This window comes from Cyprinus carpio, chromosome A19 (assembly GCF_018340385.1).
Source record: "Cyprinus carpio isolate SPL01 chromosome A19, ASM1834038v1, whole genome shotgun sequence".
NCBI classification, from domain to species: Eukaryota; Metazoa; Chordata; class Actinopteri; order Cypriniformes; family Cyprinidae; genus Cyprinus; species Cyprinus carpio.
In genome coordinates this window covers 11882159-11904776 of record NC_056590.1, presented here as the reverse complement: position 1 = coordinate 11904776, position 22618 = coordinate 11882159, and the positions used below count along the sequence as shown (strand labels likewise).

Here is a 22618-nt window from a genome sequence, read left to right as displayed (position 1 = left end):
ATATTTCCACTGCCTTCCAGATTATTATTATTTTTTTTATGTTGTGTGACGTTGACCGTGAGGATGCATCACAGCAAAGGAGCAAATGTTTTTAGTAACTGACGGTATTGTAGAACTGATCTATTCACAGTCAGCCATGATTCATTTATAGTGTATGGGAAAATGTAGAATAATCTGTAAAAATGTTAGAATGTTATGACTAGCTATATGTTTAGCATCAGTCACTTGAGCGGAAGCCTTGTACATGGACGTAGTGTCCGTGACGTCACCCGTAGTTTTCTGATGAGTGTTTTTGAAGTTCAAAGTGGGCGGAGCAGGCCATCACCATCTTCGCAGCGCATCACTCCCAGGTAATAGAAAATGGGCAAAAAGGCAGGAGCTGGTTGCTGAAGCCACGCCCACCTAGCTCAACGGCATAAGTTAAATGGATGAGTTATAAAAAAATTCACACCCCTCAGTTGTCATGAAGGGCAAAATTAGCTATATAGACCAAAATCATTTTTTAAATCAGGCTGTAAACGTTTTTTTCTCTGTAAAGTTGGGCATTTTAACATGGGGAGTCTATGGGATTGACTCCCTTTTGCAGCCAGCCTCTAGCAGCTAGCTGACAATTCCAGTTTAAGTCACTTCTGTGTTGGCTTCACGAGAGAGAGCGGGAGGTTGCCGCTTAGTTCGGACGGACGCGTTGTATAAACGGTTGTTTCGGCGTTTCAGGGGAAAATGTCAAATGGTGGCGGAAAACACATCATTTGGAGTAAAGAGACAGCTGAAATGTTACCTTTTTTAGCTTGAAAAGCCCATTCAAAAAAAAAAAAAACTTGTGTGCAGGTAGCTATTTGACACAAGATGAGCAATACTAGAGCCGTTATGTAAACAGGCGTGCTGCGTTCATCCGATCCGTGACACTGACATCACAAATAAAACTCTAAACCTCAGTTTATGAATATTCAAGATTAATTGTTAACTATGACAAGTATGAAACATGAAGCAAAATAATTCTGTTTACCTGGGGTTTAGAATGACCCAGCAGGGATAACTATTTCAAGTGTGAAAAGCCCTTGTGTACGCATAATCTATCACTGCATACTAAGAAGGATATACTAGACCACAAGATTCTAGGCTACTCTCACCACTTCCTGAAGAGGTACAGGATATGACCCCACACAGTGTTAACAGTCATTTCTCTTATCAAACAAGTCTCTCTTTTCCTTGCAGCCAAACAAAAAAAGAAGACATAAGAATAAGTGGGTGATGGAAAAAATGAAAGATGAATGAGGAAGGAATGCACATATACATTCAGGCATGAGGACACCGGTGCATGCTGGATGTCTGAGTGGAAATAACAGCGTGATGTGTCAGAGGAGGCCAAGTGAATGAATGTGGAGAAAATGCTCAGTGGGTAGACGTGGGTAGGGGGGCTTCAGATCTTCTAGATTAGTGTGTGAGTATATTATGTCTGTGTTCTGTCATGAATTGCAACTAATTTGTCAACAACAAAAAAAAAAAGTGTCTTATCTCAGCCCATCATCTCTGTGGCATTTCCCTTGGGCAAACTGTAATCTGATATGACTGTAGTCTTGTATGTATATATTGCATGTGTATGAAAGATAACCTGTCTAATAATGGAAACAAAGTAGTAAGTATCAGATTCGGAGATAAATAATAATAATAATAAAAAAAAACATCATCTCTTGGATATAGTGTCTTTTACATACGTTACCAGAGATGCTTAACATAAGGTTGTTTACGTGGCACAAAGACTATACCCTAAAATAGAAATCCAAAATTAGGAACATAAGGGTCTGGTGGCATCAAGTTGACAGAATTAACAAAAACTATTGAGTTCTTCAGAAAAAAACAGATATGTTAAGTGAGAGGGGGTGTGTAGGTCTACTTTTTTTTTTTTTCTGAATGTGAGTGACTCAGAGTTGTGTGTCATGGCCCATACTATAAAGGAGAACCCTTTCACTAGTCCAAATGTTAGTAGAGTGATAACACAAGACTGTACACTGTTTACTACTTGTGTTTTTGGGATTACCATGAAATGTAAGTACTTTTATCATTCTTTACATCAACTTTACAGCATAGGGATGGGTATGTGTTTTAGTGAGGGTCTATAGTGTGGGTGTTTTTGCTATCAGTGCATTTTGTTTGAAAAGTCTTTTCAGAGTAGGTACCAAAATAACCACTCAGTTTAGTAAAGAAGTTTGGTTTGTCAACCTCAATCTAATTCAATTGATGTTAGTGATGGGTACTGTGACATTTATATGACAAATGAAAAAAAATAAAGCATATTGGGTTTAACTCTTTTAAGGAAATGCTTTAAGTTATTTGAATTTATCATAACTATGATAGTCAGGATTGTAACCACCATGATACTTAACATTCAGATTAGTTCTCCACCGTTCCTTTGGTTCTCCAAGTCGTGATTATGTGGTGCATTCTTGAGAACAGGTCACATTAAGGTCAAGGGTCAAGGGTGTTTTCTCCTAATCAAGTCTTTGAAGATGTTTAACCTACTAAGACTCATGTCTGTAATTGTATTAAATATAATGTAATATAATTCAAGACAGTTTTATTATTGTTGACTAAAACTATTAAAAATTGTTTTGGGTAATTGAAATACAGATGAGATAAAATAAAATTAGATGAAAAATTTAATTAAAATTAGAAATGTTGCCTCAGAAACTAAAAAAAAAAAAAAAAACTTAAATTTAACTTAAAATTACTAAAGCTGAAATGGATATCAAAACTAAAATTAAAGTGAAAACCTGAAAAAAGGTAATTCAGATATTCAAATATATAGTAAAATATTATATACTGTAGATAATATTAAAATAATACTGATTCAAGGTCAAGATTTCAGGGTTTTGTAAAGCTGCTGCAGGATCAGATTTGTAACCTCAGTCTTTAAACATTCTTCCATTGCTTTTGCTTGATAACTTCCAATTTTAAAATATGCACACATATTGACTTAGGGCATCAGCAATGAGCTCATTTACTGAACACTTCAAAAGAATAAAGCTAATGCTTTTTTAAAAAATTGTGTTGACCGCAAAAAGATGCTATCAGTCTAAAAATCATTTTCCACAAGTTTAGACAGAGGATGTCTGCAAGTGAGTCAACAGCTGGTCGCAAGGCTAACTGAGTCAATGTTATCTTTGCATGCCTACAATGGTTTTGATGGTGATCACCAGCATGCCATTAAATCTGTAGGGGTTGCTCAAAATGGTTATCGTTGACATGAACAATTTCTCCTTATAAAAAGAATTTAAAGGATGCTAATTGCGTAAATAGCCATTAATTTCCTTTTAATGCTTATCAAACTGTTTAATCACACAGTTATCACATATCTGCTGCATGTATTTGAAGACCTTTAGTCATGACTCATTTGAGTTTGCTGTGGCTAAAGACTGGTGCAAACATCAAACGGGACAATTATTAATGGGTAAAAGAAAGAACTCCATTAGGCCTAATATATTAATTTTCACTGTAATTGTCATGAAATGTATTAAATGCTCCTAAAAAAAACAGGTTGACACTGAACATTTTAGAATATTTAATTAAAAATAAAAAAAACTTAGTTAGGTCTTAGTCTTAAGAAGATGATGCATGTCTCATTAAGTAAGTGTTCAGGGATACAGATTTCCTGAACAAAATCAGAACTGAAAATTCCTGAATTTTGCAATTCATTTCCACCAGTTTGACCAGTTTGGTGAGATTTTATGATCTTGTCTCATGAGTTCTGGCTTAAAAAGGGTGCATCAAACTTTAGGCATGTCACCATGCACAACAAACATTATATCCGGAAAAAATGCTGACTCACATCCGTTCATCCAAACAGCACCTCTCTTAATTTTGTGTATTCAATGTGAAATTGATCATAAACCCAGCAACTGTTACAAATGCATGTCATACATGCCTTGGAAACTCCTGTGGGATGAAATCCTTCTCTTCTCTAAATCATCCCATCCGGTGTAACCATTACAAACCAAGAGAAAGAACTCTCTGTTTAAATCCCTCTGCTTAGATACTGTTTAAATCCCTCTGCTTAGATACACGTTTTTATGGAGTAAAACAGCTGTCCGGGACACACACTAAAACACTTGTGACTCAGAGCAGCTGTTCCAATGACATTAATAAGAAATCCTGTTTTTTTTTTATGCTGACAGTGTCACCTGACTCCACCTTTCCCCTCATCGTCTTGATGACTTGCGTTGAGCTCATCACCTTGATCACAGCACGTCCCACTAATATACCACAAGGAAAAAAAGGTCTGCAGATGCTGTATCAAGACATGCGTACGCTGCTGAAATTAGTATCTCAAGAAAGGCATGGGGTAAATACCATTTCTTTACATAAATGCTTTTCTAATTCATTTTAGGAGTAAATGTCAGAATAACACATATTTACATTTTGCTCAATAAGCTTATTGTTTGTTCTATACAGAATGAGATGAAAGACTTTGAACAATCACTCACATCCCTGCCCTCCCTGAACTACAAAACAGAAGACCTGAAATCACTCGAGGTAGAACATCCACATTTTTTTTTCCTCATGAGATGATAGATAGATAGATAGATAGATAGATAGATAGATAGATAGATAGATAGATAGATAGATAGATAGATAGATAGATAGATAGATAGATAGATAGATAGATAGATAGATAGATAGATAGATTTTAAGAAGTGAATGTGCATTGTGTGTAACATCTGGCTTCGTCTGACCCACAGGTGAGCAGTACATTAGGACAGCTGTACTCTGGCCTTAAATCCTTCAAGTTCCATCTTGACTGGATCCAGCAAAAACAAGAAGAAATGGGGAGTGATTTTGTTAAGACAAAGAAACTTGCTCATCGCATCCAAGTCATCAGCCACATGGTGCTCATACAGGTAAGAACCATTCAACACACCTACAGGAGAAAATCAAACAATATTTAAATATCTTAAAAGCTGTCAGAATGGATGTAATAGATTTGTCAAAATCACGGGACACTGAAGACTGGAGTAATGGCTGCCATCACAGGAATAAATTAAGCATAAAGGAAACAATTTTGTACATTATATATATATATATATATATATATATATATATATATATATATATATATATATATACATATATATATATATATATATATATATATATATATATATATATATATATATATATATATATATATATATATATATATATATATATATATATATATATATATATATATATATATATATATATATATATATATATATATGAACAGGATTTTTAAAAGAAACACTCTACACAGATCTATGTATATATATATAATTTCGATATTTATATTAGCAATATATTAAAAAATTTTATCGGCTTAATAAATATGAACAAAAAAAAATTGCCAAATGGGTTGGAAGGGTCAGGGCAACAACAGATGGAAACGCATGGAATAAATAGATTATTTTAAAAACATGATGGTTGACAGATATCAAAAATTAAATTGAAGTGAAAACAGGTAAGAATTTGTTAAACTGAAATTTTCTAAACCTTCTTACAGATTGGGACGACACCATCTGAACTGGTCTACCCTTCCCTTTCACCTTTGAACACAGCTTGGAACTTGTACCAGGCCAATGTGGAGATCCTCGACAAACTGTATTACTTTTGCAACTGGTACATTAGAGCACTGGGAGTCCTGAAACACAGTCAACAGTGATCAACAACATCATACTACACCAGTAGCCCTCAGTTTATCTCCATGATGCCTGACTTGCCTTAATGTTGGACAGGATGGAATGAATGTTCCAGCCTTTGTAAGTCATTCTCCATTTTGACAGTGTTCTCCAGTTAATATTTCCTATGTATGTTGTTGTTGTTTTTATTTTATTAATAATTTATGTATTTAATATTTATTGAACAGTTCTTTGTTTACAATGAAGGATTTTTATACATAGAGTGAATGAGAAAAATAGCACTTTATGAAAATATTAAGTGTGCCATTTCAATAATGGAATTTGTATGCAAAAATCAGCTGCAGGCAGTTGCTAATAATGACCATTAGGTGTCGCTTAGAAACCTTTTACTGGGGTTATTAATGCGCTATATACTGTATAATTAAATGCAGTTTAGGACGGGCACTCTTTAATTTATTTATCTTTTTTTTTTTTAAGTTAGTAATTTCACCAGTATGTCCTGAATCAACAGTCTTGTTGAACAACATAACCATCTTCCATTCAAATTTTAAGGTTAAGGTTAGACTTTAGATACACTTGCCACTTAAACAGCATGGAAGTTAAAGCAACTGTATTAATGCAGGTTTTTTTTTTACCTTGAAATATCAGTTTCAGAATAATTCTGACAGTACACTTACACCACAAACCTCTGTTCTGCATGTATGTAATGGTGAGTGGGTACGAAATACCAGAGATTGTTTTAATATTGGGAGATGTGAGGGTCTGTAGTACTTACCATTTGAAAAAGCGTAACAGCTCTCGTGAGGCACCTCAGCCAGTCATACAATGGCCTCTGGTCTCCTTCACTACATACAGCCAATGCAGCAGCATTAGCATTAGCCGTTGTGCTTTTTTGGCTAAAGGTTGCAGACTTGCCTTCCAGTGAATGATGTGGATCCACGTCCTATTTGGCAAAATTACAATAAATGGAAGATAAATTTGGGCATTCAACACAAAACAAAGTCCAGAGTTTCATTAGGGCTACTGGATGCTATTGCTGCTGCACCATGGTTTTTTGTGAACATTGCAAAATGCAGTAGCTAGAAATGCACTCACTGCCTTCAGATTGTATTAATTCCCTGTGATTATGTGCTTATTCTAAATTAAAGGTGCCATCATATTTCAGAAATGCACTGAAAACAAGAAAAAGACACCTTACATTACTTGAAAAAAACTTTGACATTGTTCATGATGGATTCATCAGACTACATGTAGACAGAAAAAATAGATTTGCAAATGTATACAGTGCTTACAGTGGTGTTAATATCAGAGAATTATTTTGTAAAACCATTCAGGTGAAGGGAACATACACCTTAATTCCCTCTGATTTAGCTTTGCAAGCCCATTGAGAAGGATGTAGATGCTTCAGTTGTGTCCTGGATGTTGTTTATTTTTCATACTTTTTTATACATATCTATATATTTATTTTTTTTATTTATATTGTTCGACTATTTAATTGTTTTTGTCATTTTTCTTTCAATAAAATTATTTTACATCAAATGTTCACAGCTTTTTTTTTTTAACTTGTTGAACTGCGTCAGCAACAAGTGGACCTTTAATAAAACAATAATCCAACCATCATCACATCATTTCAAATGTTCTGTAAATAAACCGTTATATTTGGATTTTAATATTTGTTCCTTAAATAAACTTGTGTGTCTTATTTGTAGGTTTGTAAATCATTTTCCTGCCCCGACTGGCTGAGCATTTTCACAGACAGTTGCGCTTAACTAGATCCAGACAGTTAAAAATTGCCAGTAATAGTGTAATCAACCATGAATGTCAAAATCTTTGTCATGATGACTAATACAGAACGCTGCAGAATAGTGAATGGGATATGGATAAAAGATATGTCATATGACTGTGTGTGAGAGAGTTTAAAAAGTTGAAAAGTCAGGACTTGGCACGTCCTGCAGAAAGAGAGATCTGCAATATAAGCGTTTTGTGTACCACTCTCTCACAGCTGTTGGGTTTGTCATGCTCCCGGAGAAAGAATTCAAACATGCTGGCCAGCATCATAACACATTCGTCAGATCCATGATATAGAAAAACAGATAAAGGGCTATTGATTTCCATGATATGCTCATCAGTCAAAAAAACTGCAATTAAATCAGATATTCCAGTATTTGCTGTAAACGAGGGGGTTTTGGTTAATCACACTAAATTTAAATATTACATTGACAGCCCAAATAATACATACAAAAAGATAGAAGGTACAAAATGTGAGAGCATTAAATACATCAGAGAGAAGAACCGGAAAGAATGTGATGGGGGGGTTTTAGTGACAGTATAGTATAGTGACAAATTGTCTGTTATACAAGCTCTACAGAACATACTGTCAGCAATGACCGCCGTAACATTAAAAAGGAGGGGTAATTGCAGCGAGAGCGCATGTGAGTGAGCATACTGGAGAATTTGGTTAGACAGAGAGAGAGAGAGAGAGATAGTACAGAGAGACTATTGAACTGTATAAAGCAGAGGACAGATGCAGTAGCAATCAGGATATGTACTCAGAAGCAAAAGAAACTGTAACCTGTAAGTTGATTTATGACTGGTTGACCTGCTGTTGCCTGTTTGACCTGCAGCTTTCAGTGACTAGAGTTTATGGACAGACTGATCAATAGGGAACTGCACCTCTAAATTCCCTTTCAGCCTTCAAACAGCAATTATGACAGTAAGTATTTTAATTTCTTTAAAAATGTCTCTTCTATATGGATTGCACACAGATTTTAAAAGATTTTCATATAGCATGTAATGTGATTTAAAATAATACATTTGATCATGGAATATGGGCTGTGCTCCATTCCATGGAGCCTTAGGCTTATATGTACACTGCCGTTCAAAAGTTTGGTAAGATTATTCAATGTTTCAGAAAGAAGTCTCTTACTCTCACCAAATGATGTATATAGATGTATATAGAAGTGCTTAAAAGTTATAGAAGAGTTACATAGCACATACCTAAAAGTGTTTTTAGAGCATGCTATGTAATTCAGCGATTTACAACATTCACAACTAATCCTGAAGAACTTAGATGTGCTGCCCATTCCGCTGTTCTTGACAAGGGGTTAACCACACACAACTTCTGGTGAGCTGTCTGTCCTCACACAGCTGATGCCCAACAGGTGCACCTTATCCCTCTTATGCAACACTGTCCCCCATCATCCTGAACTGCTGCTTTACTAAAGAGTGTAACCTTTCTGCTTCTGGGACATTAAAACATACAGACTAAAAACCTAGAAACACTGAAACCGCATCCAGTTCAAATACAAATGATTACATTCGATCATGCTACATGAATAAATGTTGATCAGTTACCAATACTATTACTGAACAGAACACCTAATCCTATGAAGCTCAGCTGAATGGCACAGCTGTCTGGGGACAGTTAAGATGTGTTGACAGAATAGACAATCCTCAGAAGTGAGCCCCAAATCACCCTTTCGCTGTAGCAACCTTATAATAGTATGCAGTGACAGATCTCTGATCCAGCCAGATCCCGTTTACTTTCAACATGGCATTTTGTGGTATTTGACAGTTAGTGAAACCTTGTTGACATGCCGCAAAAAGGTAGAAAACAACAACAAAACTGTATGGGAACTATGCCATGGGTATCAAACAAGACCTTTTGCATGCTAATTAGTAAATAGCGATGCTCTAATTTAGCGTTTTTGAAACAAAGTGGAAAACAAGGCATGCAAATTCTCCCTCAAATTACATTAGGTGTTGAATGTTTGGCACATTCATCTGCAACCCTGACTAGTTTTGCTTCTTACAGACTGCCGCAAGACTTCTGGATGAGCTTTGTCACTTAACGGCTCAGTCTCTAGAATCACTGGAGCCTTTAGATCACTTCCAAGTTATTAAACTTCTTGGGGAGGGCTCATATGGAAAAGTCAAGTTAGCAGTGCACAAGAAGAGAGGTAAGTTTGTTGCTTTGTCTTTCTCTCATCTTATCCATGCTATCTCACATTTCTGGGACCTCTGCTAGATTACTGTATACTGGTTCTTCCTATCCCTTTGACAATATCTCCATTATTCCTCCAAATTTGCATGGAATCTAGGAACCCCAATGGCCCTTAAATTCTTTCTGCGAGACGACACATCTCTACTGTCATTTCTGAGGGAATATAACCTGTCTTTGGCTTTCTGCACCCACCCCTCACTTACCTCTGCTTTAGGCATCGCATTCTCCACTCCTACTCACTATGTCTTCGCCCAGCAACCTTGCCTCTATGGCGACCTCTATGATGTCATCGTTCCTGAGGTTGGTAAAAGTTTAACATCTGTTTCATGCCTCTTAATGATGACTGCTCTTGGAGGACCAATGTCCTCCAGAGTTTAGCTCCAGCCTGCCCCAATACACTTGCCTGGATGTTTCTACTAATGCTGAAGTTGGATCAGGTATGTTTAATTGGGACTGAAGCCAAACTCTGCAGTATTTGTGGCCCTCCAGGAGAATACCTGTTGGGGCAGGTTGGAGCTAAACTCCAGACACTCCAGGAGCAGGACTGGACACCCCTGGCCAAAGTGGTAAACTGGTGTTCTTCATTGCAGGTTGGTCTGGAAGAGAGTCGTGCCCAGGGAGTGGCTTCCCAGATCAGTGGTGCCCTCTCTCACCTCCATTCTCTTGGCTTTGTCCATCGTGATGTCAAACCAGAGAACATCTTCCTATGTGACCGTGAGTGTCGTTGGGTCAAGCTTGGTGATTTTGGTATGGTGAAGGCTGCAGGCACCAGGGTACCATGTGTGTGGTACTGCTCCCCTTACTGCACGCCTGAGGCTGAGATTGCAAGAAAAAATGAGGAGAGCCATTCGGGCCACTTGGGGGTGGACAACAATGGGAACAAGCAAAAAGGGGACTCTGGAAAGACTCAAAGGATTTTGGTGTCTGTGGATCCCAGTACAGATAGCTGGGCGTTAGGCATTCTAATCTACGCCATGCTCATGGGGAGCCTTCCATGGTCTGAGACCATTTCAGACAACCCAGCATATAAAAGATATCTACAATGGACCAATTGGGAAGGTTCAGCATCACAAGAGAAAGGGTCAGATCAGCCTGAAAACATCCACCAGGTGGCACCGCAGTTTGCTGCGTTCACCCCTATTGCAGCTCATCTTCTTAGGTCCTTGCTCCACCCACAGTCCAGGCTTCGTGGCAGGCCAGATGAGGTGGAAAAGTATCTGGGAGGAGCCTGGCTATTGGACAAGGATGTCAGTGGGTGATGCATCAAAGGAAGGACAGGACCGAGATTAGTAGGATGTCGTCATCTGGTCATTCACTCCATGGTGGGAACAATGGTTGTCACTTTTTAGAAGTAGTTCAAGATTAACAGGCAGTTTTTATCAAAAGCCTGCCGTTTAATATGCTACATAGAAGCATTATTAGTTGAGAGTTTGTTTTTCCAAATGACCACTATAGATCTCAGCTGTAAACACTAAGAGCCAGATTTACCAAACAGGGTAAGTTAGCATGAGAGTGTAATCCCATAAAAGTGCCGACATGAGTGGAAAGTTCTGCTGTTAATCTACTGACAATGTACACATTAAAGAACACAGACCCTGATAGATTTTTTCGAAAATTACCAATGCAATCTAGCGCAAATTAGCATCAGGTTTTTGGGCATTACATTATGGCACAAATACCAGTAAATTGACTAGCACCAACCTTAGTAAATCGTGTTGCGTGATTCATTTAAATACTCTCCTCATAAATTTTGCACCTAAATGGGAAACTACTACAAATGCAATAAGGTGTCCACACCTTTTCAGTGCTAATTTTTCACTGTGTGCTTTTAGTAAATCCTGACGGTAGTTTTTTAACACCAAAAGAGGGTTTGCCCTGGTCCAAGCTGTTAGTAAATCTGGCCCTAAAGCTTTTAGAATGCATCCGAAGATTTGTTAAGGGTTATATAACTGAAAAGGGGTACAAATTGTTTCTAAAAACTTTCTATCCTCCAAAAACTTCCATCCACAGTCCAGCAACTGCTAACTGCAAAACAATGTGCGTCCTACAAATATCAATGCTATACCATGGAATCCTTTCCAAAAGGTGCACGCGTCAGAGAAAGTTGTTGTTGTGAGAGGCAGTTAATGTTTTTAATAAAAGATTACGAGGGCACATTTATAATAAATGTTACAGTATTTTATTCTGGACCTCCCACATGCATAATGAAGCAGGATCCCATAGGGGTTTATGGTGGAACTGTAGGGAACTTGTGGTAGAAATTATAGAAATGTTAATGTCAAATTAATGAAAATAAAGGTTTAAAAATTTAAACCATACATGAATTATTAAACATCTATTTTCAGCAACATTTTGAACTGTATCTGTTTATATATATCTTTTATATTTGCTTAACGTCATAAAGATTGGAATGTTCACTCCTGTCTTAAAATCATATTTATGCTTTTAACAACCTACAGTATGCACATGAAATGTGATCTTCACGTGGAGAACTTGTGAGCGTAAAAGTAAGAAGCAGCACACCTCTCAAGTTTCAGCAGAAGACACATACAAACACTCAGACACTATGTGTCCCAGATTTAAAAATAACCCCCACACCATTAATAAAACTCTTTCAGCCATCATCACCTCTGTCAGATCCACACTTGAAATCGCATACACATGCATGGGCAAACACACACAGTCTTCACCGATCTTTAAGTGTCTCACACTTCTGCATTCAAACCTATCCCTTCATTCATCAACACTGTACACACACACAAAGTGTGAAGTTACATGTAACAGATAGGACATTGGCTTATGTTCAGACACCTTCAACTGATCCATGAAAACATAACATTGTAAATTCTGGAGTAAATATGACAACCATATTTGCAAAATACATAGAATTAAAATAATTTTGCATGAATTCAAGAAAATAACTTTTTTTTTTTTTTACAACTAGACTATCAAATAAGAAAAAAAATACACCGTAAATAGATGAAGATCTCCTGACTTTCCAAAATAAAAAATTGAAGACATTTAAAACTCCAAACAATTGCACCAGAAACTGAATGAATACACTCTAAACTGCTAAATTAAGACATCAAAAGACACTATAGTGCCAGATTTTGCCCTTTCAGTCTGAAGTTATTTAGTCACCTTGTTAAGAGATTAACAGCTGAAATAGCTCATTACATGAAGGGAGAAGATCCACGAAGATCATTTGACAGCCCTACTAACTATTCCAGCTGCTGTCCGTATGACCTTTCATTTGATATACTACATTAAAACACATTTATGTGCAATTATGCTAGTGTTAAAGTATGCTGCCATCTGGCATATGTTAATTTGTAAGTAAATGTGCATGTGAGAAATATCTGTCTAGGAATTGGATGAATTTATAGCACTGGAATGCCAGAAATACCAACTTTTTATTTCTTAAGTTTCTTCCTTAAATAAAATAAGCCTCCTGAAGGTGCTGCAACCCTCATGTTGTGGAAGGCGCTATGAAATTGCATGAGACAACTTTAACTTTAGAGGAAATATTTAAGCCAAATATTTAAGATTAGCCTAATTGCATATAAAAAATTTCCATTCGTTGGAATGGAACAATTTTCGTTCCATTTTAACAAATTACTAAATTTAAGGTGATGCATATTTTCATAAAAGAATCTCATACATTAATTAAATCATGAATGTTTCACAGCTAGCAATATTTAAACCATGTTCATACTTGTTAATTGATTAGATTTAATAGATTTATGGCAATTATATATAAACTGGAAGAAATACTCTTTGAAAACATGATTACATGATTATTGCAAGCACTTTATAATAAACCATGCCCCGATTAATTTTCAGTGCCTTATTAGAAATTATTTGAAAATCAATTTGCTTTCATGAAATTAACATTAGGTTTTGTTTTGTTTTTTTAAATACAAACCAGATGCCCAACACCCATACATGCTTACTTTCCTGCAGCATGCGAAAAGCAGTATGTGAAATGAGAAAAGGGATGAATTTAGAATAGCATACTTCTCTCACTAATTCTGCCATAAAAAAATACTGTATGGAAAAATAGTATGCTATTCTGAATTTAGCCAAACTCTTAATTATTGTAGCTAAAACAAGATCATTTACAGTGTGTCCGATTGGCTAGTTTAATGATTGGACCTTTAATTCTAAAGCACATTTTATTCACATTAGCAGAACTGGCAGATCAAATGTTTGTGTGAGAGAGAAAGATCAAGTCCACAATCTATCACTGAGACACATTGACAGGGTGGTGCCGAATAACACACGTGTGCACAAATTCACTCACACATTCAGACTTTTGAATGAGGACCGATTTAAACTCTCATCAACGAGTGAACAGCTGGTCCCCGAATTTGCTCCCGATATATTAGCCAAGAACATTTCCTCGCAACGTTTCCAAACAAATCTTAACACTGTATCCTAACCTGCTACTACCACAACTAGAGAAAGGACATTTTGTTCATTGCTTGGCTTCTATTTCAGCAGCATTGCACTGAAGCCCTGACCATTTAAAAAATCCCATTTATTCAAAATCTCACTTCACATGCAGTAAATAAACATCAAAAGAAATAGCTTCCCTAATGAAAATTATATGTTGTTCCAAAGTGAAATGATGAATAATGTACAGGCCACTCTTTTCCATAATCATGCAATGTATTTCAAGTGTTCTAAAGCCATATAATAGTTTTATATGAAAAAAACAGACAAATTTTTAGTCACTTACCTCAGTTTGGCTCAGTACATTAAATATTGTTATTTCCAACAAATAAAATTAATTGGACAAAAATTTCATCCAACCAACTAATCATCAGACTGGTGTATTATAATATAATGTATTTTTTTTTTACTTTATTTATTTTTAATTAATTACACCAATTTATGATAATCCATACTCACTCATTTCAAAAAGTCATTGGGTACAGCCATCTTTATCTGGTGAAGTTGAGAAAAACAAGGTATCTACTAACAAAGTGTCTTAGGTCTTGGTGCACTCATAAATTGTATATTTATGACAGTCAAGCACTGAAGCAGGATCCAACTGCATGGTTAAAATCTCAAAACTCATTAATAGATGTTCAAAGTTCAAAAGCAATCCAATTAATTATGTTAAATCCATATAACCCAGTGAAAGAGTCAAAGGTGCAGGCAAACATTTTTAAGAATGAATATCTAAGCCAAACAGAATGATGTGAACAAACTAGCTAGATCACAAAAATTTAGGGAACTACAAAGGGTATTAACAGGTTATTACTCACAACCGACAAGGAGCAGGTGTGCATGTATTATGAAAACTCTCAGCACTGGGGTAACAGAGACGTTTGGTGGCCGAACTGAGAAGTACAGGCTGTTACAGTGATGGTAGTTCTTGCGCAACCAATCAAAGCAGTTGAGCTCAGAAAAGTCAGCTAACAGGAAGATGTTATCTAGTTAAATTGTACATCATGATAACCATGTTGTCTGCCTACAATAAAATTAGCATTCAGTTATTACTGTAGGATATATAATAAAGAGTAAAATATTTAATCCATGACAGTGTAGTACTGTAATAACTCTAGTATTTTGGCAAAAAACGTTTAACATGACTTTTTATATTTTGTAAGGTGACAAAACAGCAGAAATACTTGCTGTACTTTGGAGTCCAGGGGCTTGATATCCTGTAATAGACAAATACTAATGCAAAACCTCCATAACAGTAATATAACAGTATTATTTAAAAATGATCACATTTGAGGCGATGCATGTTGTAGTTCTTTCGTATATTTTATTTTTGTTTAACACATAAATGACTGTCAAGTAAATGACAAAATGGATATGTAATGAATATCTAGATATAATCCCTTTATTTGAGGGACATAATTTTTCTAAATTATGGCCTTCAAGCAGTATTCTGTATATTTATACTGTACAGGTTTTATATATTCTTATGATATACAAGATGTTAAGCTCTTAACATATCTAAGCCTCATTCAAATTGTACACTTTCAATCCAAATCTCTGCCCTTTTTTTAAACACTCAAAACACACACATATGTTCATTCCTCCAAAACCTAGGACAAACATATACAGGTCATGACAACAAAATGGACACAACCAACACCTTGTGGACAAATGTAAAGATACTGAAACAATCTTCAAAACATTACCATAAAGTTTTACATATAACTCCCATGGGATGTTACTCTCTATTATACAATCTTTTTCATAATTTAAATTGGTTGATTTGTTTTATAAGACTAACAGAATTCCTAATAGCCTATTTCTCGCCTCCTTACTCTGCTAAGATTAGCAGCTTTACATACAGCTTGCCTCTAATTTTCCATACAATTATGCAGTATCTTTTAATTGCAGTAGTTTTGATGGAGGAATGGGAACAATAATGGAATTAAGGAGGATAAAACTTTTTCAGAACTGGACCCAGTTCCCAGAAGAGGGTTCTTGGCGTGATGCTGGAGGAGGAACAGTGCTGAAAGAAAGAAAGTAGTAGTAATATCTGAGTACAGAAACATATGCAATGGTCAAGAATCAAGGTCACTAATCATATTACCTTGCAGAGCTAGAGAAGTCACCCCACAGGTCAGAGCTTGGGTTTGTTTGAACCACTGTATTAGAGTTACTGCTGTCCAGTTCTAATAAACATTCTAAAAGTAGAAAAAGAAAGTGATGTCCATAAAAAAAAATATAGAAAAACAAAAGTACTAGGTTATTAAAAAATTTCTATAAATCATATCTGTAAAATTTAGTTGTGTCTGTCTTTATGTGCATTAGTGCAACCCACTTCATTTAGAGTGGGTTAACATATTAAAGGAATAGTTTAATATACCCACCCAAAAATGATTGTCGGAATGTCACGCACAGGCCATCCAAGATGTAGATGAGTTTGTTTCTTCATTGGAACAGATTTGAAATGAAGCATTGCATCACTTGCTTACAAATGGATCCTCTGCGGTGAATGGGTGCCATCAGAATAACTGACAAGCATGTTGGTAAGAAACAAAGCTATCATTAATGTGTCTCCAGTAAAAAAAAAAAAAAAAAAAAAAAAAATACTCCATTCCCTTGTTGTCCTCTCACATCAAAACTAGGACAGACTGGTTTGGACTTTTTTTTTTTTTAAAGGTGCTTGATCTATGTATATTTCTCTCTCCTGATTCAGACAAGACTGGTTTATCAGTAGGGAAAGCAATATTATGGATAGAGGAGTCATATTTTAACCTAGATAAAGTTTAATGGTTGGTTTTTTTCACTTTACAAGACATTAATTGGTGGACTGGAGTTGCGTTGATTACTTTTGGATTAATGTTATGTTTAAATCAAAATTTCTCAAAAACATACACATTTCACATGTAAAACTAAAAACCATCCATTTTTGAAAAACTATGTAATGCTGAACTTCTCCAAATCTGTTCCAATGAAAAAACTTAACTCCTCAACAAAATTATTAAGTAGCGTAAATGGGTAAACAATTCCTTTAATAAAAATACATGGTCAGAATTCATATTTTACATTTACAGAATTTATATATGTATATATATATATACCTAATCCACGGCATCAGAGGATGTTTTAGTTTATATTTAAGCAGTAATTAGGTCAAAAGATGTACCTGTTTGTGCTCCCCCTGATGGCTGTACTGTGTTGTGATTGGATGGAGGAGGAGGGGCTATCTTTCCTCCTGGAGGTGGAGGGAGGAACCCCAAGCCTCCTGAGCTCTGGGGGCGGGGCTTGTCCCTCTTTTTACCTTGCTAAATACAAAAAAAAAAACATTTCTCTAATCTAACACAAACTCATGTTTACTTATGATATGAGAGCATAAAAAAAATCACAGTATATTCTTCTGAAAATGTAGTGGTGCTAATCTATAAGGCCATAATCTGATTTTATTTTATTTTTTTTAATCTAATTCCAAAAGCAGTTATTAGCTGTTTTGCATTTTAGTTTAGTTTTACCCCGATATTCAGTGTGATGGTCTGTCCCTCTTTGAAGCCTAGATCCAGTTTGGGTCCTGAGTCTGCAGCCTGAGAACTTTTGATCTCATTCTCCTGTTTCACCCACTATTGAAAGATAGAAGGAAAGATTAAGAAAGAAAAATCCAAAACTGTACACAAAAAATAAAGGTTCTGTATTGGCACTGGTAGTTCCATGAAGAACCTTTAACATTCACAGAAACTTTCCATTCCACAAATTTCTTTATCCACCTTTTCCCTGAATTCCTTAAGTTTATTACTGTTCTTGTGACAGCCAACAACAGCACAGCTTAACCCTGTGCACATTTTTATATTTGGTTAAACTGAAAAAGTTTCAATTTAATTAATTCAGTCCATCTTTTCCCCCCATTTTAACATGGATTTCTATGGAGACCGGAACAAGACGGCATCCAAATAGAAGTTAGAATCCATCATGGCGGCGCTCTTCGGTTACTCAGTGGATGAAGAGGTATCATATCGATCACAAGTGCAGTATGGAGTACCTCAAGGCTCAGTACTAGGGCAATTACTCTTAAGCTTTACATGTTACCCTTGGGAGATATCATCAGGAAACACGGTGTTAGCTTTCACTGTTATGCTGATGATACTGAGCTCTATATTTCTTCGCGGCCCGGCGAAACATACCAAACTGAAAAACTAACAGAATGCATAGTTGATATAAAAAACTGGATAACGAGTAATTTCTTACTGCTAAATTCTGAAAAAACAGAGGTATTAATTATAGGACCTAAAAGCTCTGCATGTAATAACCTAAAACGCTGTCTAAGACTTGATGGCTGCTCTGTCAATTCTTCGTCATCAGTTAGGAACCTAGGTGTGCTATTTGATAGCAATCTTTCCTTAAAGCCACGTTTCTAGCATTTGTAAAACTGCATTTTTCCATCTCAAAAATTTATCTAAATTACTGCCTATGCTCTTAATGTCAAATGCAGAAATGTTAATCCATGCATTTTTGACCATGAGGTTAGATTATTGTAATGCTTTATTGGGTGGTTGTTCTGCACGCTTAGTAAACAAGCTCCAGTTAGTCCAAAATGCAGCAGCTAGAGTTCTTACTTGAACCAGGAAGTATGACCATATTAGCCTGGTTCTGTCAACAATGCACTGGCTCCCTATTAAACATTATATAGATTTTAAAATCTTGCTTATTACTTATAAAGCCCTGAATGGTTTAGCACCTCAGTATTTGAACGAGCTTGTTACATTATAATCCTCCACATCCGCTGCGTTCTCAAAACTCAGGCAATTTGATAATACCTAGAATATCAAAATCAACTGCGGGCGGCAGATCCTTTTCCTATTTAGCGCCTAAACTCTGGAATAACTTACCTAACATTGTTTGGGGGGAAGACACTCTTGCAGTTTAAATCTAGATTAAAGACCCATCTCTTTAACCTGGCTTACACATAACACACTAATACACTTCTAATATCCAAATCCGTTAAAGGATTTTTAGGCTGCATTAATTAGGTAAACTGGAACCGGGAACACTTCCCATAACACCTGATGTACTTGCTACATCATTAGAAGAATCGCATCTACGCTAATATTAGTCTATTTCTCTCTTATTCCAAGGTCACCGTAGCCACCAGATCCAGTCTGTATCCAGGTCAGATGGTCACTGCAGTCACACGGATCCAGTGCGTATCCTGCCCAGATGGTGGATCAGCACCTGGAAAAGACCTCTACAGCCCTGAAAGACAGCGGAGACCAGGACAACTAGAGCCCCAGAGACAGATTCCCTGTAAAGACCTTGTCTCGGACGACCACCGGAAACAATCTGCACAATCTGACTTTGATGCAGCCTGGAATTGACCTGCTGGTTTCATCTGGTCAGAGGAGAACTCGCCCCCCGACTGAGCCTGGTTTCTCCCAAGGTTTTTTTTCTCCATTCAGTCACCGATGGAGTTTTGGTTCCTTGCCGCTGTCGCCTCTGGCTTGCTTAGTTGGGGACACTTCATTTACAGTGATATTGTTGGCTTGATTGCAAATTATTGCACAGATACTATTTAAACTAAACTGAGATGATGACATCACTGAATTCAATGATGAACTGCCTTTAACTGTCATTTTGCATTATTGACACACTGTTTTCCTAATTAATGTTGTACAGTTGCTTTGACACAATCTTTTTTGTTTAAAGAGCTATATAAATAAAGGTGACTTGACTCAGAAAAAAGGTGGATAGTGGAAAAATGTTTTTGAGATTTTTCAAATGTTCTTCAGAATAAAAAAAAAATTCTTTTAAGAACTGTTCACTGAAAGGTTCTTTGGGGAACCAAAAATGGTTCTTCTATGGCATCACTGCAAAAAAACAACAACTTTTGGAACCTTTTTTTAAAGAGTGTACATACTAACACTGTGTATTATGCCCCAAAGAAACTAAAGACATCCATCTGCATCCAAGATGTCACTACAAATACAAAAGCATTTCCAGTCATAAACATTCACATGATTTTTGATGGAAACTTACTTGAAATGATCCTGCAGTGCTACATTGAAGTCAAAAGAATCACCTCTGTCTCCAAACCCAACGCCAATGAATGCACTCCGACCTAAAATACAGGCAGCAAGGATAATGCACGTGTAAACCGTAATATAGAAGTGAAGTATAACTTATTTGCCAGACATTCCATTATGACAGGGCATGCAAAATAAGTCCAGTTTAAAGATGATACACTAACCACTGTCATCCTGTATTCGGAGAACAAAATAGCGGCTGGAATCGCCGACTGTCTCCACTGCAATGCCAGGAAATTCCGTTACCGGCGCTTGAGCAAACAGCTCACCTGAGGACAATGATTTTAAAAAAAGGACAACTAAGAGCTTCTTTTGCTGCTCAAATGTCTTTGAGAGTCATCCAATCAAACATTTGGATCATTTTGGTTTTGTTTGTTTGGATCAATATGCAGATTTCTAACCTGAGATTTTGTCCTCCAATTTGATATAAGCCACCTTCCCCTTTGCTGTTATGCGCATACGGCCTGTCCAGTCAGGAGTGTCTAACTTCCAGTCAGCCGCCCTGCCATTATCACAGCAGAAATGTAATTTCAAGTCCATCAAATTAAGTGTTATTGTTTTTTTGTTTTTTCTATGGAAAGATTTTTTGTATGAGCTTAACAACAAAAATAAGACATTATTTTCTGGTGTAGTCAAACATTCGGATACATCACAGCAATGAGTAAAAAAAAGTAATTGTCACAAAAATAATACTGAATATGAATATTCACCCTACTGGTTTTCTAAACGCATGTTATTGATTTCTGGTCAATGACTGGTCAAAATGACCAGAAGACAGAGGCATTTAAAACATTTCCACAATTTATGGCAAATCCAGCAGTTTCATTGCAATTTTCATAACTATTACAAGCCTTTAAGCTCCTCATGAAGGAATACAACTGGGATTTCTCCTCTAAAATGTGTGCCAGTGAATTATCACATTCTCTGTGGGCAAGAGTTTTTAGGACTAATTATACACTATATAAACTGGACCACATATACGACCCTGAAAACACACATCTCACATCAACACAATAACATATTATATATAAACAGAATAATGCAAATGAGAGATGCTCTATGCACTTCAATTGCATGAAAATGGCATGAAATAATTCCTAAATGTAATAAAAACTTTAATTTGCTTATTCTAGACCACTTCCTAGTAAAGGTTGAGTCGTAAGCTCGTAGTCAAACACGCCAAGCATCTGACATCACAAGATGTTTTTCTTTCTGTCAGCAGAACTGTATGATAAACCAATGACAATACGCTGTCTCTGCGCCACAACAATGCGCATAATAATAAAAATGCTATAATTGCATTATTTATCATCAAATATCGTTCGTAATAGCAGTATAGTGCTGATACAACCTATATAAATTGGTATTCCAATATTATTTACAGAACAGACACCTGCCAAGGGCTCAGGCCCGCACAATCTTTAATTCACCTGTATCCGCGGTTCGACGCACGCGGCGGGATGCGGTAAACATTGACATCTGGTTTCACGCACAGAATAGACTCGTATTCCACTTCGGACGCCATCTTGAACTGATTTCAGTGGATGTGAGTAATATTTCTGTCTTCATCCAATTTGTTATTGTGGGCCAGCCGCTTCCACGGGCACTGGAGCGTCAGTGACGTCAGCGATGCCTCAGGCGCGAGCTTGAGAATCACGCATCACGCGTCATCAGATCTGTGGGTGTATGGATCGACTCATTGTTATGGAAACCGGGCTCAGTGCATTCGCAACCATGATTGTGGGATTAGCGGATTTGTCCAGAGAAGGTCTTTTTTATAGGGGAGATGAGAGGCTCTATGACTTATTATTGGAGAAAGCTTAACGGCTGACTTGGATCACTTGCGCCGTAATAACCAATCACATTACAGCCTTGCCGTCATTGAATTTCATTCAGAGTTGTGCGACGCTCAATCGCAGTTTACAGATACCATAGGACTGAATGGGAAGTGCCGTAAAATGTATCCCACCTGTCGCAAAAAAGTCAGCGACTTCTCTAATAAAAAAAACATTTTTTCGTGGTAAACTCAAAAAATAGTTCAATCCATAAGTATTGTTTAGTGTAAAACATGTTGTAGATTAGCAGATAGCTGTCGATTCATTAAATGATAAGCCGTTTTATCTAAAAAGCTGTTTATTCTACGCAGTGAAGCCACTCCTCTATTGACATCCATTAAAAAAAACGGCCTCTGGTCTCCTTTCCCACGTACTGGCAGACCGGAAGCGTTAACTTTAGAGCCGTTACTCTTTTTCGGCTAATGGTTGCAGGCTTGCCTTGTAGTGGCTTTGATTTGTCATCGCCTGTTCGTGTCCGGTCCACTTGGATTTTCAATAGACCCAGTAGATAAAAGATTTGACGAACGCTTTAAATTTATAATTTATATATATTTGATTATTGTATATTATTTCTTTGCTAAGGGC

At 36.5% G+C, this 22618-nt stretch overlaps 3 protein-coding genes across 4 annotated transcripts; 2 read left to right on the top strand and 1 right to left on the bottom strand.

Annotated features, from left to right (window-relative positions):
• Window positions 1–1973: 1973 nt before the first annotated feature.
• il11b (interleukin 11b) lies at window positions 1974–7374 on the top strand. Its single transcript, XM_042776482.1, has 5 exons — window positions 1974–2046; window positions 4173–4339; window positions 4450–4530; window positions 4737–4895; window positions 5537–7374. Exons 1-5 carry the CDS (start codon window positions 2040–2042, stop codon window positions 5693–5695), a joined length of 573 nt encoding a protein of 190 aa, XP_042632416.1. The 5' UTR covers window positions 1974–2039; the 3' UTR covers window positions 5696–7374.
• A 724-nt stretch (window positions 7375–8098) lies between these two features.
• On the top strand, window positions 8099–12092 carry LOC109112362 (serine/threonine-protein kinase SBK1-like). Of its 2 annotated transcripts, none has more exons than XM_042776481.1 (4): window positions 8099–8385; window positions 9487–9631; window positions 9890–9975; window positions 10266–12092. In XM_042776481.1, exons 1-4 carry the CDS (start codon window positions 8380–8382, stop codon window positions 10932–10934), a joined length of 906 nt encoding a protein of 301 aa, XP_042632415.1. In that variant the 5' UTR covers window positions 8099–8379; the 3' UTR covers window positions 10935–12092. The 2 variants fall into 2 exon arrangements, with proteins under 2 accessions (XP_042632415.1, XP_042632414.1); XM_042776480.1 differs by having other exon boundaries at window positions 8102–8385; window positions 9773–9975.
• A 3338-nt stretch (window positions 12093–15430) lies between these two features.
• LOC109112367 (adaptin ear-binding coat-associated protein 1-like) lies at window positions 15431–21851 on the bottom strand. Its single transcript, XM_042776479.1, has 8 exons — window positions 21629–21851; window positions 20600–20700; window positions 20363–20467; window positions 20153–20233; window positions 17640–17746; window positions 17297–17435; window positions 16238–16331; window positions 15431–16156 (listed from the first exon to the last, which is right to left on the bottom strand). The coding sequence occupies exons 1-8, from the start codon at window positions 21721–21723 to the stop codon at window positions 16096–16098; spliced, it is 783 nt and encodes a 260-aa protein (XP_042632413.1). The 5' UTR covers window positions 21724–21851; the 3' UTR covers window positions 15431–16095.
• Window positions 21852–22618: the final 767 nt, after the last annotated feature.

What these genes read in the sequence shown, in the direction of transcription:
- il11b (XM_042776482.1), top strand. An exon ending in TATCTCAAGAAAGGCATGGG is followed by an intron (nt 4,340 to 4,449) that starts GTAAATACCATT and finishes TGTTCTATACAG; the next exon opens with AATGAGATGAAAGACTTTGA. An exon ending in GCCACATGGTGCTCATACAG is followed by an intron (nt 4,896 to 5,536) that starts GTAAGAACCATT and finishes ACCTTCTTACAG; the next exon opens with ATTGGGACGACACCATCTGA.
- LOC109112362 (XM_042776480.1), top strand. An exon ending in AGCAGTGCACAAGAAGAGAG is followed by an intron (nt 9,632 to 9,772) that starts GTAAGTTTGTTG and finishes CATGGAATCTAG; the next exon opens with GAACCCCAATGGCCCTTAAA. An exon ending in ATGATGTCATCGTTCCTGAG is followed by an intron (nt 9,976 to 10,265) that starts GTTGGTAAAAGT and finishes TCTTCATTGCAG; the next exon opens with GTTGGTCTGGAAGAGAGTCG.
- LOC109112367 (XM_042776479.1), bottom strand. Translation starts at nt 21,723, where the DNA reads ATGGCGTCCGAAGTGGAATACGAGTCTATTCTGTGCGTGAAACCAGAT. An exon ending in CCGAATACAGGATGACAGTG is followed by an intron (nt 20,234 to 20,362) that starts GTTAGTGTATCA and finishes CCTGTATTTTAG; the next exon opens with GTCGGAGTGCATTCATTGGC. An exon ending in ATCAGGGGGAGCACAAACAG is followed by an intron (nt 16,332 to 17,296) that starts GTACATCTTTTG and finishes TTCTACTTTTAG; the next exon opens with AATGTTTATTAGAACTGGAC.